The sequence below is a fragment of the Chanodichthys erythropterus genome, chromosome 1 (assembly GCF_024489055.1).
Source record: "Chanodichthys erythropterus isolate Z2021 chromosome 1, ASM2448905v1, whole genome shotgun sequence".
Lineage (NCBI taxonomy): Eukaryota > Metazoa > Chordata > Actinopteri > Cypriniformes > Xenocyprididae > Chanodichthys > Chanodichthys erythropterus.
The window spans coordinates 18,735,133-18,754,365 of record NC_090221.1 but is presented as its reverse complement, the minus strand read 5'-3'; the positions used below and the strand labels follow the sequence as shown (position 1 = coordinate 18,754,365).

At 37.7% G+C, this 19,233-nt stretch overlaps 1 protein-coding gene across 1 annotated transcript in view; it reads left to right on the top strand.

Annotated features, from left to right (window-relative positions):
* Positions 1-18,023, top strand: part of LOC137031122 (A disintegrin and metalloproteinase with thrombospondin motifs 2-like) — a 191,797-nt gene extending 173,774 nt beyond the window's left edge. The window contains exons 11-24 of the mRNA XM_067401817.1: positions 2,729-2,842; positions 2,942-3,087; positions 3,361-3,536; positions 4,559-4,692; positions 4,768-4,888; positions 5,854-5,934; positions 6,032-6,195; positions 6,279-6,444; positions 7,919-8,051; positions 8,612-8,819; positions 8,905-9,034; positions 10,750-10,839; positions 12,017-12,022; positions 16,606-18,023. Coding sequence (XP_067257918.1) covers positions 2,729-2,842; positions 2,942-3,087; positions 3,361-3,536; positions 4,559-4,692; positions 4,768-4,888; positions 5,854-5,934; positions 6,032-6,195; positions 6,279-6,444; positions 7,919-8,051; positions 8,612-8,819; positions 8,905-9,034; positions 10,750-10,839; positions 12,017-12,022; positions 16,606-18,023 — 3,087 coding nt within the window. The remainder of the gene's footprint in view (positions 1-2,728; positions 2,843-2,941; positions 3,088-3,360; positions 3,537-4,558; positions 4,693-4,767; positions 4,889-5,853; positions 5,935-6,031; positions 6,196-6,278; positions 6,445-7,918; positions 8,052-8,611; positions 8,820-8,904; positions 9,035-10,749; positions 10,840-12,016; positions 12,023-16,605) is intronic.
* The last annotated feature ends 1,210 nt before the right edge of the window (positions 18,024-19,233 follow it).

The following is a 19,233-nucleotide window of genomic DNA, read 5'->3' as shown; positions in this document are numbered from 1 at the left end:
AATAGACAAGGGAACAACTGTTTGGTTACGTTTATAGACAGAAAACTAATTATTGTTATATAGCTCAACATGTTTAGTCTTATTGTTTAAATCTAAATGTTCTTGATTTTTTGCGAGTACTATGCTTTACCATGTGTCAGAGAAAAACACTATTTTGTCAAATAGCTAACATAGCATAATCAGATGTAGCTTTATTTTTAGTAACAGTAATACAGAATTTTCTCCATCATACAATACGTTTTAAAATTAATTGCATGGCATTTATCAACACAAGCCATCCAGCATTTAATGTGATATTCTAAAATGGATCTATCTTACTGCAGTGTGTCTCAAACAAGTGTCTCACAGCATCCGCTGAGCGAACGCACAGAGTAACGTTATTACATTTTCAACACTCTCAAATGTATCTAATATGATAAACAGAGCTGCGTTACCTCATACTCATGACCGGAAAAGTGGAAGCAGCACCGGCGACTGTGGCATAATAAAAGTTCTGCTGCTCGTGAGGCGTGTGTTGCGCAATCGCTCAAGCGGCCTCGTTCAGCTCCCACAACACTCGGCCCTGCTCTGCTTCATACTATAGTAACGTTAATAATCCCATCCATGAACATGATTTCTTCCTGAGTCTTATCCCGATTGTTTCCACCGGCTGTGAGGTAAAGACCTTATGTCCCAAAATTCCATGCTCAAATTTGCTGTCATCAAGCTACGCCTTTGTTTTGAATAGGCCTCTAGCGACCTCTAGTGGGCAGAAATCTTACATATTGCATCTTTAAAAGAAACTCAATTAACATTTCAGAAAAACAAACAACAATATATATATATATATATATATATATATATATATATATATATATATATATATATATATATATATATATATATATGTGCTGGTCATATAATTAGAATTTCGTGAAGAAGTTCATTTTTTTATTGTAAATTATTTTTAAAAATGAAACTTTCATATATTGTAGATTCCCTACATGTAAAGTAAAACATTTCAAAAGTTTTTTTTTTTTTTTTTTTTTTTTTGATGTTTAGTGCGTACAGCTCATGAAAGTCCAAAATCCAGTATCTCAAATTATTAGAATATTTCCTAAAATCAATCAAAAAATGGATTTTCAAAACAGAAAAGTTCAAGTTCTTTAAAGTACGTTCATTTGTGCACTCAATACTTGGTCGGCAGCACATATTACAGCAAATGACTTGCTCCTAGCACAAATTACAGCATCAGTGAAGTGTGGCATGGACGTGATCAGCCTGTGGCACTGCTGAGGCACTACTGAGCCTTCAGATCATCTATATATTGTTTGATCGACTGTTTCTCATCTTTCTCTTGAAAATATCCCATAGATTCAGGGGTCAGGCATGTTGGCTGGCCAATAAAGCACAGTAATATCATGGTCAGCAAACCACTTGGAAGTGGTTTTTGCACTGTGGGCAGGTGCTAAAGTCCTGCTGGAAAATGAAATCAGCATCTCCATAAAGCTTGTCAGCAGATGGAAGCATAAAGTGCTCCAAAATCTCCTGGAAGATGGCTGCATTGACTTTGCACTTGATAAAACACAATGGACCAACACCAGCAGACGTCACGGCCCCCCAAATCATTACTAACTTCAGAAACTTCCCACTAGACTTCAAGCAGCTTGGAATCTGTGCCTCTCCAGTCTTCCTTCAGATTCTGGGACCATGATTTCAACATGAAATACAAAATGTACTTTTATCTGAAAAGAGGACTTTCGACCACTGTTCACTGTCCAGTTCTTTCTCTCCTTAGCCCAGGTAAGATGCTTCTGATGTTGTTTCTGTTTCAGAAGTGGCTTGGTAGTCCTTGTCCTGAAGATGTCTGAGTGTGGTGACTCTTGATGCGCTGACTCCGGCTTCATTTGACTCATTGTGAAGCTCTCCCAAGTGTTTGAATTGGCTTTACTTGACAGTATTCTCAAGCTTGTGGTCATCCCTGTTGCTTGTGCACCTTTGCCTACCCAATTTCTTCCTTCTAGTCAACTTTGCATTTAATATGCTTTGATACATCACTCTGTAAACAGCCACCACATTCAATAATGACCATCTGTGACTTAATCTCTTTGTGGAGGGTGTCAATGATTGTCTCCTGGACCATTGCCAAGTCAGCAGTCTTCCCCATTAGTGTAGTTTCAAAGAACAAGAGATAACCGGAATTTATACTGTAGGGATGGTCATTTAGTGAAACTCAAATGTAAATATTCTAATATTTTGAGATACTGGATTTTGGACTTTCATAAGCTGTACGCTCTAATCAACAAATTTATAAAAAAAAAAAAAAAAAAAAAAAAAAAAAAAAAATTTTGAAATGTTTTACTTTACATGTAGGGAATATAGTATAAATGAAAGTTTCATTTTTTTAAATAATGTACAATTAAAAAATGAACTTTTTCATGATATTCTAATAGTAATAATTATTCAAATATATAGATATTCTATATATTTGAACAATATATACAATTTATTTATTATAAAGACAAAGCTTAATGGACCTTTTTTCGATTATTGGAGATTACAGGGCTATTTGCACATAATCTCATCTTTGTAAAGAACAGTTTACTATATTTACCCAATCTTACGTCCTTCAGATCCTAGCCTTGTGACTATCTGACCAGCTGCCTCTTGTCGTAAGATTCATCTCATTCAAGAGTGTGTGTGAGAGGTTAAGAATGAATTTTCTTCTCTCTATTCCTCTATTTCTCAGTATCGCTCATTTGACCCTTGTAAGCAGCTTTGGTGTGCTCACCCAGACAACCCCTTCTTCTGTAAGACCAAAAAAGGACCACCCATTGATGGTACCATATGTGAACATGGGAAGGTACTGCCACTCAGCCTTTAATGCAGATATGTCCTGATGCGTTAGACTCACTCGCTTCCTCTGTGTTTATTTGTTTGCCTTGTTCTCTTCCCCCCTCAGCACTGTTTTAAAGGCCACTGTGTGTGGCTGACTCCAGACATCATAAAACAGGATGGAGGCTGGGGGATGTGGAGTGAGTTTGGCTCCTGCTCTCGCCCCTGTGGAAGGGGACTACAGTTTCGCACCCGAGCTTGTGACAGTCCACGGTGTGTACATCCATCCATCTATCTATCTATCTATCTATCTATCTATCTATCTATCTATCTATCTATCTATCTATCTATCTATCTATCTATCTATCTATCTATCTATCTATCTATCTATCTATCTATCTATCTATCTATCTATCTATCTATCTATCTATCTATCTATCTATCTATCTATCTATCTATCTATCTATCTATCTGTCTGTCTGTCTGTCTGTCTAAATTTTTCACATGTAACTAATTATTTTTTCCAATTCCTTTAACCTCCTCCAGTCCAGCTAACGGTGGACGTTCTTGCTCCGGCCCAAGCTATCAGTTCCAAATGTGTAATACACATGAGTGTAAGGACCCGTACCACGACTACAGAGCCGAGCAATGTAGCATGATGGACAACAAGTTTGAGTACCAGAATACCTGGCACCACTGGTTGCCTTATGAACACCCTGACCGTAAGTAATACAGCAGACTTCACAGACTGTACAGTGTTGACAACAGATACTGAGCTACAGAACAGCTAGACAGCATTGGCCACAAATACAGCATCAAACACTACTGACACAAAGTTTAAATAAAAGGGTACCCTACAACATTACAATACACCAACAATGTATCTGGACCACAATACTTAACTTAAAACCTTAAGGAAATAAATACCCTTAATGTGCTAATACAAACCTTTTTTTTTCTCTCTCTCTCTTTCTCTTTCTCTCTGAAAGAGAATTTCTGTGCAATAAGCACAGCCAAATAGAAAAAAAAAAAAATTAACACTATGTAATCTATTGCTATATTTGTACATTTTATTCAAATGGTTTCTCACTCCTGTCCTGCACAATCAAGATCAGTTTGTCAGCCAGGCTTACAACCGGGCTGATGTATTCCATCGCTCCACACAGCTGCTCTCACTTAAACAGTGGGCACACATGAGAATATGATTTCACTCAAAACCCCCTCTTTTTTTTCCATGTGTACTTCTACACCGTTCATGACATCAGTGAGAACATGAAATCCCTCCAGTGTCGTTAGCGCTGTGGACATCTGCCTTAGTTTTACTATCAACACAAGTACATCCAAAGTAATGGTCATGTAAAGAGGGACTTTTTGAGTCTTTTATTACTGTCATGTCAATTATGACTGAACAGAATAATTCACAGAAAAATGTTTGTGGTTTATGTCTCATACCATGAAATTTATGCATTTATAGTAGACCATTCACACTTAATCAAGGTTGTTTTTTTATAGTTTTTTTATTTATTTATTTTTTTTATATAAACCATGGAATAACATTAGAATAACACCAAGATGGACTAATTGTGGAATAGATTTTCAAAGCATTTTGTAATTTTTTTTCTAAACATATGGAAGCTGTTTTCTTTTAAGAATCCACAATCTTTTCAATCCCTGTTAATATGCACTTGATCTTTTTGTTGTATATCTCAATTCATCATTCAGGGATCTCTCTTGTTTTCCATAGCTAAGCAACGCTGCAAATTGTACTGTCAATCCAAAGAGACGCGAGCTGTAGTCAACATGCAGACTCTGGTGGAAACTGGAACACGCTGCTCCTACAAAGATCCCTACAGTGTGTGTGTGTACGGAGACTGTGAGGTGAATAACTGTATGTACCTCTTGTAAATGTGTGTGCTTAGTTCCCTTTTGCTTATGGTGTCTCTCTCCCTTCAGAAAGTGGGCTGTGATAATGTAGTTGGATCAGCTTTTCAAGAAGACAAGTGTGGCATCTGTGGGGGAGACGGAACCAAGTGCAAGACTCACAAGTTTAACTTCACCTTTGTAGAGAAGAAAGGTATGTCTTTCTAGCACACATGTAGGCATGGTTCCAAAACCTAGCGGAGATGCATTTTAAGGCATCATAAGCTTACAATCCAGACACAATGGCTCTTCAAAACATTGGCATAATTATACTGCCTGCTAAGGATCTTGCCTGAGAGCCCAATCACCTTTGAGTGTAAACTAAACGAGCCAATGAACATTGGCACCCGAGATTTGCATTGTGCACTCCACCCTGCGAAGCGGGTATAAAGGAAGAGCATATTTAGTTGCACATTAAGCTTTTATTTTAGAGTTGAGCATCTCTTGCAATTCTGCACTGCAATCATAGTTCGAGTGTTCTATGAACCTGGGAAAAGCTCTCTAGAGAGTGTTGGTGTGATGGCGCAACAGCGTTAGTTGCTACTACTGAAAATTCAAGATTCAAGATTCTTGATTGTCACCATACAAAGTACAGCAAAATTAGAGCAATCGTTACAGTGCGATCAGAGTTAGTTTGACTAATAGATAATTGACCAATGAGAAATTCTCAAGCGGGAAAGTTCCTTTGTTGGAAAGCAAACTCATTTGCATGAGGGGAGTAAGCTGGCAGTTTGTGACTATTTATACTTAAATATAACAAACACACACTGCATTCCATGAGAAGGTGCACAAAGCAAGGTCCAAAATGTTGTGGTATGCTGAAGCATTAAGAGTAAGCATTAAAACACTAAAAAAATATATTTTATCTGTTTACTTGTATGTCATGTGACCATTAACCGACATCAGAGAACATCTGTCACGGTTCTCTGATGTCGGTTAATTCTAAAATTGTGTCAAATTATTGAGATATTAACTTAAAATCTTAGGGGGTACTTCAAATATTTTACATCTAAGGGGTTCAGCTTAGAAAAAGTTGTCTGTGAAGCCAGGCCTTAGTGTATTGTTGGATAATAATAGTGGTAGTAATAGTGATTTGAAAATGTTTTGCATTTGGTTTAGGTGTCATTAAGGTGCTTGAAGTTCCCAGAGGGGCGAGACATCTCTTCATCCAGGAACTTAATGGGACTACTCACATTTTAGGTGAAGCCTGATCTTTTCTTGTAGTTACAGTAAGCACTGAAGTGGTCACTGTTTTTGCTTAATTGCAGCTCTTTCTCTTCATTTTTTCACTGAATAGCTATCAGGAATAAAGCGTCGGGTGATTTCTTTCTCAACGCACATGGAGACTACCCAGAGACGCGCTCAGTTATCGAAAAAGGACTGGAATGGGAGTATGAGAATAAAAACAACAAGGACACCATTCAAACCAATGGCCCCCTGAAAAACGATGTGGTTGTCATGGTAATTTCCCATAGGAATTCACACATGAATGGACACACACTCTTTTTACTTGTCCTAACTGATTGTTTTTATTTGTGTACTAGATCCGAATGCACGGATCGGCCAAAGTGAAAGTGTCGATCAAATACATCACTGACAATGACAGACCAAGTGACAGTGCCAATGAGAATAACATGGTCCCTGATAATGCTGTGCCATACTCCTGGGTGGTGAAGAGATGGGCACCTTGTTCCAAGACCTGTGGAGGAGGTAGTTCACTTCAACCCCCACAATCATTTGTCTGAGAATAGTTTGATATCGATGTAGGCATATGAGTTTCCCCTACATCTCTAATAAGTTTCTACTATAACTGACCCTTTGCTAAGTCTCTCCTTAAAACATTACTGACCAATCTGAAAATGAAAATGTCTTGAGCTTGTGTTAATTGCAGAACTTATTTCAGGCATTTAAAGGGATAGTTCACACAAAAATGAAATGTATCCGATGATTTACTCACTCTCAAACCATCCGAGGTGTATATGACTATCTTCTTTCAGACAAATATAATCGGAGATATATTTAAAAATATCCTTAGTCCTCCAAGATTTATAATGGTTGTGAATGGGGGTCGCGTTTTGAAGCTAAAAATAATACATCCATCCATAAAAAAAGGAATGCAAATGACTCCAGGGGGTTAATAAAGCCTTCTGAAGCGAAATGTGTTTTTGTAAAATATCCACATTTACAACTTTAGAAATTCAAATAACTAGCTTCTGACGGATGACCGTATGCAGAATGCGCAAGTCGATTTGGGCCAAATGAGTAATAGTCTGACATGATGTATGACACAGGATATAGTAGTATTGTAAGCTCAGACGCCACTCACGGTTCAAACAAATAGGGCTGTGCAACACATTTAAGCTCCTCTTCTCTTATATTGAAATTTTAAAAATGATCAATTTAGACTTATATCTCCACGTTCGTCATTACGTTGTGCGTCAGGTCAAAGGATACTCTTCCACCACAATTAGACTTGCACATTCTGCGTACGGGCTTCCACCGGAAGCTAGTTATTTTAATCTATAAAGTTTTAAATATGGATACTTTTCTTAGAAAAACACATTGCTTCACTTCAGAAGACCTTTATTAACCCCCTGAAGTGATATGGATTATTCTTTTAATGGATGGATGCATTCTTTTTGGCTTCAAAACGCGACCCCCATTCACAACCATTATAAGCCTTGGAGGACTAAGGATATTTTAAAATATATCTCCGATTGTGTTCATCTGAAAGAAGATAGTCATATGCACCTAGGATGGCTTGAGGGTGAGTAAATCATGGGATAATTTTCATTTGTGGGTGAACTATCCCTTTAACCAGAAACCGTTTTTTGGGGGCTTTTGGCCTAAAGAAATATATCATCCTTGCAGCACTCTATTCATGTTGTCCTGTTATTTATTTATTTACAAAACCTTCTGTAAGAACAATTTTGACAATATTTGGTACAATAGTATGTTAGCTTACATTATTTTTTATTGTACTTATCTTTTCATGTTCATGAGTATTTGATTAACTTCCTTTATCTTTTTAACAAAATTGTGTTTTTTCTCTCCAAAAAATGGACCCCCAATTCTGACAATATTTAGTCCAATAGAATGTTAGCATATCTTATTCTGATTACATTATTTTGAATTTCTCTTTTCATGTTCATGAATATTTCATTCACTTCATTCTTATGGACAGGCATTCAGATGACACGCTATGGTTGCCGTAAAAACACAGAGATGAGGATGGTCCATCGCAGGTTCTGTGAGAAAATCAAGCAACCTCCGCCCCTATTTAGAGACTGTTACCTGAGAGAGTGTGCTCAGCCTATGTGAGTTTGTGCACCACAAGAGCTTTCATTTCCAAATCAGAGTATTTGTTATACGAGTTACAAGGATATTCTTGTTATTTTTTATTCATATTTTCAGTTTTGGGAGTAACACAAGTTGCTTAATCAGATTATGTTCTGAAGTATTATTTTATCTTTACATGTTAATGGTATTATTCTGGATTTTAAACCCACCTCTAACTCTGCCGTTGTTATCACCTTTTGTTTTTAATCATAAGTGCATGGGATGCAACACAGAAATTAACATTTGTCAAAAATGTGATACATTATTTGCTGTGATTTAATGTACAATGGGATCCAGAAAGGCTTTTAAAGAAATAACCAATACAATTTTATTGCAAAAAATATCTAAAACTCACATTACTTTTAAAACTAGCATTCCCTAAACATATTTTACATTTTGTGGTCTAGATTTCTGTAACTATCATCTATCTCCAGTAGATGTCATTGTGATACTGTTGTTTTTTTGCTTCACACATGACAAATTAGAACCTGTTTTTTCTGAATAAACTGTGACTGTGTCTTTGATTTTGTGTGTTTAGCTGGGTGGCTGGAGAGTGGGGTGAATGCAGTAAGTCTTGTGGGAAGACAGGCACTCAGACACGCTCTGTACGCTGCGTCCAGCCTCTGGTCGACGACAAGTACAAATCCATCCGCAGTCGTTACTGCAGCGACGAGCGTCCAGAATCCCGCAGAGACTGCAATCGCAACCTGTGCCCTGCTGAGTGGAGGCTTGGCCCCTGGTCACAGGTACAGACATGAACATGCTTTGTTTTTTACCAGTATAAATCTGGCCGTTGGATTAGTTTGACATTCTGTGTGTGTGCTGTTGTAGTGCTCAGTGACGTGTGGTAATGGCACGCAGGAGAGGCAGGTGCTTTGCCACACCCGTGACAACACCATTGGACTCTGTTTGGACTCCAAACCAGCTGCATTAAGACCCTGCAGAATGGATCCCTGCCCAAGTTCGTATTCCATTTTGTGGTCACGCTTTCTGTCACTTTCATTAATAAGTCTGAAATAACAACCCAAAATGTCTAACAGATTAGTACATTCATAATTAAAAAGTCAACACGAAGCCCATTTTCTGTAAAATGATGTATCGAAACAAGATATTCAAGTAGAAAAAATGTGTAGGGCAGGACTTGACTAGGATAATTTGGGAATTGACTGGATCGTTAAAAGTGGGTGTAACATACCAGATTGGATCCAGATGGTTGGTTGGAGGGGTTAAAGGGTTAGTTGATGCAAAATTTAAAATTCTGTCATTATTTATTCATGTCGTTCCACACGTGTGACCACACCAGAACACAAATTAAGATATTTTTTGATAAAATCCAATGGATTTTTTGATAAAATCCAGTGAGGCCTCCATTGTCAGCAAGATAATTAACACTTTCAAATGCCCAGAAAGCTACTAAAGACATATTTAAATAGTTCATGTGAATACGATGGTTCAACCTTAATGTTGTGAAGCGACGAGAATACTTTTTGTGCGCCAAAAAAACTCAAAATAACGAGTGTATCAAACTGCCAAAGTCACGCCCCCCAGTGGTGAACTAATGAAATTTCAAAACACTTATGACGTACGAACACTCGTTTACTGAAATCACGTGACTTTGTCAGTTTGATACACACTCCAAACCACTGATTCATGAAGTTTCAAAGCTTCATGAAGCAGTGTTTTGAAATTGCCCATCACTAGAGATTGTTGAATAAAGTCGTTTCACAGCATTAAAGGGTTAGTTCACCAAAATATGAAAATTCTGTCATTTATTACTTACCCTCATGCCGTTTCACACCCGTAAGACCTTCGTTGATCTTTGGAATACGAATTACTGATTCACTTGTGCTCCGATGCTTTCTGAAGCAGTGTTTTGAAATCGGTCATCACTAAATAAGTCGTTATTTTGTTTTTTTGCCACACCAAAAATATTCTCGTCGCTTTATAATATTAATATTGAACCACTGTGCTCACATGAACTGATTTAAATATGTTTTTAGCACCTTTATGGATCTTGACAGAGGAAATGTCATTGCTCCCTATGGAGGCCTCACGGAGCCATCGGATTTCAACTAAAATATCTTAATTTGTGTTCTGAAGATTAACGAAGGTCTTACGGGTGTGAAACGACATGAGGGTAAGTCATAAATGACAGAATTTTAATTTTTGTGTGAACTAACCCTTTAAGGTTGAACAATGAAGTCGCATGAACTGTTTTAAATATGTCTTTAGTAGCTTTCTGGGCATCTGAAAGCGTTAATTATCTTGCAGGCTATGGATGCCTCACTGAGTCAGATTTGATCAAAAATATCTTCATTTGTGTTCTGAAGATGAACAAAGGTCTTACGGGTGTGGTACAACATGAGCGTCAGTAATTAATAACAGAATTTAAATTTTTGGGTCAACTAATCCTTTAATGTTGAATGTAAAAATATATAAAGCCAAGTATTCATATTTGAAGTATAGTCAATTGGGATTATTTGAATGTACACATACTAATGATCCGTCAAGCTTGCTTATTAATGTTATTAATAAAAGTTGTATTTTCTGTACTGATTTAGTGCAGAAATAACAGACTAATTCATAACATTAACAAATGCACTAATATAGTTGATGAGTTTTCTCTTGCTTTCTCTCTCTCCGTCTCCCGTGGCTTTTTCCTTCCCGATCCCACAGGGAGCACTTCCGACTTCAACAAGCACGGCAACTTCCTGATACAGTGGTTGTCGCGTCACGACCCCAAATCCCCCGTGCAGAGGATGTCAAGTAAAGCGTCTCTCTCCAGCCATGTTGTCGCACTGCGCTGTCTCAGCTCTCTCAGCTGGATCTTCTCTCTGTCACTCTGCCTGGCTTTACAAGGCAAACTCCCCTGACTGCCTCCCTCTTCTGAGGCTTGCACGCTTCTCTTTTTCCTGGGTGGTGGTCCTCTTTTACGGGGCGTTTCTGATAGGGGGAGGTTTCTCTGTTTCTCTCTCTCTCTGTCTCTCGCTCTATCTCTCTCTCTCCTTTGTGGAGCTCTGTGTTGTGAACGCTGGCCAGTAAGAATTGTTGACAAAACAAAACATGTAAAAAATTTGGGGGATGTTCATTAAAGGATGGGCTTTGTGGTTGAACGGGCAGCTTGCGGAGCTAATGATTGCGCTGAGGTTTCCGCAGGGGCGACGCGTTTGTTTGAATCACTGCCCTCTGCAAGCTGTTTCTATATGGCTCACGCTCTCGAGGCGGACGCTGTTTTACAGAGGCGCCGTCTGAGCTGCAGGTGTGAAGGGGAAAAAAATAAACATGAAAAGTGGCTAAAAGATTAAAAAAGACAAAAAAAGACAAAAAAAAAAAAAAAAGCTTTATTGTGATTGTGAACTTGTCACAATGAGGAAATCTTTGCTAAGTGCTCATTCCACATCCTAGTTCATTCTCGAAAACCAATGGGACAAAAACAAACACTCAAACTAACAAGTTAAGATGTTAACATTGGACGTACTGTTGAACCGCCATCATGCGTGTTGATGGCCGATGGTGAACATGAGGTGGAACTTGCTAAACAGGGTCGCTTTACTACACACGTTTGAATGCCATAACCACCTCATCCTCCATCCTCTCTTTGACTGTTAACAAATTCAATAAATGCAGCTTATTTGTGCTTGCAGACTTTAAACAAACATATAAATATATTTGTATTTATATATGACTATAAATCTATATGGGTACCAATAATATGAAATATTAATAATTTGTTTTACCATGAATAAGCTGTAGCTTATTAGCCTAACATTTTGACTGCTATTGATTGCTTTAATTCTTGACTGTTACGTGTATTTTTTTATTGATTTTACATAAATACAGAACTATTGCTATTTAATAACAGAAGTTAAGTGTTTCGGGGGAAGGGGAAGACCTATATTATGCAGGACTCGCTCAGCCAGTTGCCTCTTCATTTTATTTTCAGAGAGAAGTGATTTCATTTTATTGGATTCATCCTGAACGAGAGGGATTCATGCACATTAAATATATCCATGTGGTTATGAGACTGACGTGCTTTTTCGTCATGCCTTCGTGTGTGCGAGTGTTTCCGACACGAGTGTGTGTCCGTCTGCCAGCATGTGTTTTAACGTTGGTTACCTGTGGCCATACGAAAGACAAACGACACATAAATATACCTCATGAACTTTCATCCACATCCGAGCTCATTCTTTTCGGGGTGGGTGGGTGGGGCGGGGATGGGAAAGGGGAGACATAGAACAATGCCTTACACTACAATTGAATGTATCGGCATTTATCTGTGAAAGTGATGGCTTAGCGCACAGAATCCAGAGGCAGCTTCAAACAAAACCTAAAATAGAACCAACTGATCAACCAATCGTCACACACAACCGAAAACAGTGGCTAACCCATTGGATACGGAGAGCGTTTTAATGGAAACTTACACTCAGCATCTCTTTATCACTTCAGACTTGTCATTGTATCGTGAAACACATTTCTGTTGTGACTATGTAGCGAGCTATCCGATTTTTCATGCTCAAAGCCGTGAAGAAAACACTAGGAAAAGCCAGACCTTGCAGTGAGATACTGTAAATAAACATTGGTGTTTACTGTATTTAATAACATTTATGACTGTTATCTCCTTACTTATAAGAAAAAAAAATGCTAATATTATATACTATGAGTAACTGTCATGTTACTTCACTGGCCTAACTGCGTCTTGGCTGGCTGTTGTGGGGGAAATGTCTGGGGAACATTCAGATGGACTTACGTGCACTGCGTCTATATGCACTTTGATTTATCAGGGAAACTTTATTAATGTTTTGTAAATGTTTAATATATGACACTTGTATGTGCCATGCCAGTTTTTACATCATCATGGAAATCCTGTATTTTATTTAACTAATGACCTATTTATTTATTTACCTGTTCATCTGAATTACCAATGGATTAATTGTTCTCAAAGTAATGAAGTGTTTAACCAAAGTTACTGTGACCTTGTACCTTTCAATACAGTTGATTTATTTTTCTGAAGAAGATAACTCTATCTGTATGTTTAAAGGGGGGTGGGAGTGCATTTCATTGTTTCAGTTTCTGTCATGATCAACTGCAAAAGTAGGAATAAAAAAAACGTGTTATAAAAACAGAAATCTTCTCTTCTGGCTTTTCCCTGTCTGTGTTGGTGCTCTGCTTTCTTTCTGTCTATCTCTCTGAAAGTGTGATTCCTGATTCACAATGGTAAGCTTGTAATAATGTTCTATAATTCGGTTGGTTTTGGTGAGTTTTTGCTGCAGGAAATTCAAGCATGTTGCCGTTTGTCTTTGCCTCATACGTCAAGTCTGTTTACATAAAGAAAGAGTCCCAGCTAGTAGGCTATATCGCATATGAGGCGGATCATTTATAGCCTTTTCTCACAGCGGCTGCAATAATTAAACTTATCATTTGGATTGCGTAATGTATGGTATGACAAATTAGAGATTAGACTGTACAGAAATTAAAATCTACAGATAACGCAAATACACACTAAATACACAGCCACAATGCTGGTGATGTTAACATTAACAATTTGAGAACAAAGTATAACAATAATAATAATTTGCACGATTTGACGTGATCCGAGCTAAGCGTTCGTTAGATTTAATCACCATTGGCAGCGCGATTTATTGTAATGTTTTTTTTCCTCAGTTGGTCAGAACAAAAGTGGCAGATATGTTATTTACTTGTTCAGATGACATTTTCCAATGAAAATTCTTATTTTGGTCATACTTCAAGACTACAGTCTGTGATTCTGAAGTACAGTATCCACACCGGTGTGGTGACAGACAGTAAACATTAGATTCATCCGCACTGAGGAGCCGTGCTGATTCACAACCCACATAAAGATGATAATTCCGCAAATAACTGCAATTGCAGGTTTCAAACAGAGGTGGTGAAAACTTACGGACTACAGCTTTAACTAACCATTCATCCTAACATGCTTAGTCCTCTAGTATGCATCTAAGTTATGAAATATTTCTTTCCCCATTTCTGCGTATTTCTTGCTCAAACATGCTTGTCAAACACACAAAACATGATTTTGTCTGTTTAGCTTCGCATACACTCCTGGGCAAAAATAGGCCAAGCCCAAAATGGCGAAACACTAAGCTTTTAATTGTCTTAACCACAAATTATTGGTCAGGAAATTAGCAAAATTTAAGCAAATGCACTACTTAAAAAGCCGCTGATGTCTTAGAAAAACATCAAGAAAAAAAGCAGTTTTTGACAGAATATGGGAAGTTGACTCACAATGGAACACAGGTTGGTGATGCTCCAGAGCATCTTTGAAAATCTGGTGAGAAATATAATAAATGCATCTCTACCACAGTGAAGGATGGAGGAAGAGGTGTCATTGTGTGGGAGGTGTTCACGGGTCCACTTGTATCCGAAAACCGAGACCCGAGCAGGTCCAAAACTTCAGAAGATATTAATTTTTGTAAACTTTGTCGGCCATTTAACAAAATTTTATTATTTAAAACAATTCTTTGTCAACGTTACCACACTTTTTCTAAGTTCTCTCTAACTCCGCGCTTCTACATGCAGTGGACTCTACGCATGGTTGCTACCGTAATTAAACTCCACTTTAGCTCCACATTTTTACCATTTCAACGAGTGACATCAGCATGGATTTTAGATTACTTTTAAGAATAATAAAAAAAAGGTTGGGAAAGTGATATCATTGTTCCTTTTGCTTCTAACTTCTAAATTCATCCCAGCTCCTTTCATTTGTCATCTTTACAACATTTAGGGTTTGAGAATAAAAAAGCATCGCTTGATTGGTGAATATCCCTGGCGAAAAGATAAAAATAATGAAATAACCTTTAATTATTTAGATAATTACCTTGAATATAAAAAAAAAAAAAAAAAAAACTTTAATCATCTTATAGTTAGGTAAATAACATTACGCCAAAAGGATGCAGCTACTGAGGTTACAGTGATAAATGATTGACATTTAAGCACTTCAGCAAGTAGGCTGCTTGTGCGTTTGTGTTAAGTGCATTTTTGAGAAACGCACGTAAAAAGGATCAAACGTTTGTAACCTCACACACAGAAATTCATCTTATAACTATGAGATCCATTAGAAAAAGACACACTGCATGTTCATGCAGCCTAGCGTTGCAGACATCACTAGCGAATCCATGATTTATTAGGCTATCGATTTAATTTTTTCGAGCTATCACGTTTATTTTTCCAATCCACTGCAAACAATTGAAAGCTGAACTCAGAGATAACTTGATCCATTAGGCAGACAATAACATAGGCTAAAGTAATATTATTTTAAGTAAACAAGTAAATTTAAAAAAAAAATAATACACACCCTGTCATTACAAACCCGACTTTCGTTCAAGAGCACAAATGAAGATTTTTTTTGATGAAACCTAAGAGCTTTCTGACCGTCCATAGACAGCTACGCAACTACCAATTTGACACTTTAAAAAGCTCATAAAGTGATTGTAAAACTAATCCATATGAATTGAGTGGTATAATCCAAATTTTCTGAAGAGACTCGATTGCTTTATATGATGAATAGATTTAATTTAGGCTTTTATTCACATATCAACATTGATCAGCGAACAAACAGAAACTCAACAGAACCTGCTTGATGCGTGAGAACAAACCTCTTGCAGAAGCTCAAACGTGCTGCATAATACACAAGAATGAACCTCATTGGTTCACGCGGAAGCTCAAATGTGCTATGTAACACGAGAATGAAGCGAACATGCTTGAGCTTCCATTTACCACAACTGATGTGTTGAGTTGATGAATGTTTATATGTGAATAAAACCCTAAATTCAATCTGTTCTGATCAAGTCTTTTCAGAAAACTAAACCACTCAATTCAGATTAGTTTTATGATCTCTTTATGAACTTTTTGAAGCATCAATGTGGTAGTTGCGTAGCTGTCTATAGAAGGACAGAAAGCTCTCTGATTTTATCAAAAAGATCTTCATTTGTGTTCTGAAGATGAACGAAAGTCTTACGGGTTTGGAACGACGTGAAGGTGAGTAAGTAATGACAGAATTCTCATTTTTGGGTGAACTAACCGTTTAAGACCATTAAAAGACCACTAAATATTTTGCCATTTTTGGCTTGGCCTTTTTCATTATTATTATTTTATTTATTTTTTTGCCCAGGAGTGTATAGTACATCCCTATATTGACAGATTTTGCTTAATGGTCAGTTCATAACTGCCTTTTCCTTAACTCATGCTTCTCTCAAGATTTCCCCCCTATTTCTGCTTATTTTGTGCTCAAATTTCTTGTCAAAAGCACTAAACGAGTTTAGAAGACATATTTTATCTACTTAGCTTCACATATATAGTCAATAAGATCCTCTTTATATATTTATCATAGATTGTAAAAAGTGTGAACTTGCTAATGTTGCCTTAAGAAGCCTTTTCTGCTTGAAGGCTAGCCTTTTTGTTTAATTTTGGTAGTGTAACCTTTGTATTTTAGCTTGTTGCTTAAGTATGATTTCAGTGTATACATTAGTCTTATCATGACCCTCTCCTGTTTTTCAGGACTGCGTTGTCATGGTGACCGTTCTGCGTTCTGTCGCATGGAGGCGCTGCAGCAGTATTGTTCCCTTCCGGGCTTCCAGCGCATGTGCTGCAAATCCTGCAAGGTTGACAATTCCACAAAGATCACTGTGATCACAAGTAGGCCACCATCCAAATCAAAAATAACCACTAAAGGACGATCCACCATAACTCAGAGTCCCACACGCACAGAGTCCACCACACCATGGACCTCCACAGCAGCCTTTCTACAAACAACAGAAGGGAAAAGTGACACTTCTGTGAGCACACCTTGGTTATATACGACTTTAGCAACGTCAGCTGATCCTCACGGATACACGACAATGCCCATTTTTCCGTATACTACAACTCCTATCTATAAGCACGCTACTCCAGATTTCCTTCCAGAACAGAGCACATCCTTTGCTATTACTACAGCAACTAGGAACACATCTGCACCTGGTAATGACATGGCAAACAGCACAGAATTACCTGTTAGCACTGTAATCCCCATTATTTTTAGTAATGCGAATGACGCCACTCTCATTCCCAACACCACCATCCAGTTTGAAAAGTTTGATAGGAGTAGTGGTGCACCAGATGTGGACAACAGTGTGGTATTGCAGTCAACGACAGAGTATGGTGTGAATGAAAATGAATTAACAACCTCGGACACCATGTTACCTGTTAGCACTGCTATCCCCATAATTTTCAATGATGTGAAAGATGCCACTCTAATTTCCAGCACCACCGTCCAGTTTGAAAAGCTTGACAGTAGTAGTGGTGCACCAAATATGGACAATGGTGTGGTATTGCAGTCATCGGCAGCGTATGGTGTGAATGAAAACGAATTAACAACCTCGGACACCATGTTACCTGTTAGCACTGCTATCCCCATAATTTTCAGTGATGTAAAAGATGCCACCCTCATTTCCAGCACCACCGTCCATTTTGAGGAGTTTAATGGGAGTAATGGTGCACCAGATGTGGGCAATGGTGCGGAACTGCGGTCAACGACAGAGTATGGTGTGAATGAAAACGAATTAACAACCTCAGGCAAGATGGTCCACAGCATCCCAGTGACATCTATAGCAGAGGTGCCAACTACCACAGAAGAACCTGCTTCAATGGCAACAACTTCTATATCTACAACTTCCAGTACACCACAGTCAAGTACAACAGCATCCAGCACAGAGAAGACAAGCAGACGGCCGAATAATTTGGAAGAGACGAGCGAGAGCAACGCTATCGATATGCCGTATCGAATAATCCCGTCGGACATCGAGTTTCCTCCAAATAACATCATCCCCAGGAGAGGCCGCGTGTTTCTGCGTGAGAAAACACGGAATAAGCGCATCCAGGAACTGCTAGAGGAGAAGCGAAACTTTTTGAGACGGATGAAAAGAGCACAGGGGTTTTGAACCCTGTCCAGTTTCTCTTATAGAGATACAGCTGCCAAATGCTACTTCTGAATCTAGACTTCATCTTGGTGCTTGGGTCAAGAACTGGAAAAATGGCCAAAATATTTAATGAACTGATGCTTTTCCCTCTTTTAATGACATGGCAAACTGATCTTTGTGGAACAAAACCACTAGCATGTGTTTGCACAGTGTCTTTGAAACTCAACTATGTCCCTTTAGGAGGTTTCACTGAAGGATCTTCTAATTCGAAGTGATTTATCATCTTAAAGGATTAGTTCAGCCATAAAATGAAATTCTGTCATCATTTATTCAACCTCATGCCATTCCAAAACTGTATGACTTAATTCCTGATGTAGAACATTATACATAGTTTTCAATACCATATAATTAAATGGATATGTGGAGCTATCAAGCCCCAAAATGACAATAAAGCATCATACGAGTAATTTTCCAAAGTCTTTCAAAGCCATTTGCTTTGTGCAAGAAACAAGTCATTTTCAACAAACAATAGCATAATAGATCATAAAACATATATCCTAAATATTTCAGATTTCAGGATATTCAAATACGGTTCATCAAGATTTTTTTATGGTACTTTTATTGTTTTGTTTTGAAGCCTGACTGCTTCTGGTCCCCATCCACTTATAATGAATGGAAAAAAACAGCATGAAAAAGAAAGGGAATTCAACAAGAGGGTGAGTGAATGGTGAGAGAAATTTCATGTTTGGGTGAACTAAAAACCAAAGAGTTGAATGAATTATCATTTGCATGACAGATACAGACAACAGGCACTGTATTATTGGTAAATTACGGTATAGAAATGGTGTACTATTTTTTTTTTTTCATTTGGCACCAGTCTGAAATATACATGTTGGCTATTTATCATAAAAATGTCTGATTATTTTACAAAAAATATGGAAAATATATGGAACCCATGGTGACAATATATTGTGAATATACTGGGAAAAAATATGAGAGTCAACAAGTGAATCCGCAGGTACCTAATGTACAGTAAATGCCCTTTCAGTATGTAAAATGAATAGCACTAAATTACCCCAGAGAAGTGAATCAGAGTTAAGTGTGTATAACCAGACATGACATGCAGTTAAGACATTTCCATTACTCAATATTCTTACCTATATCGCTGTCTCATATGTTTTGACTTGCATGTATCTGTGATGAGAAAAATTACACAGTTGTTTTCACTGGT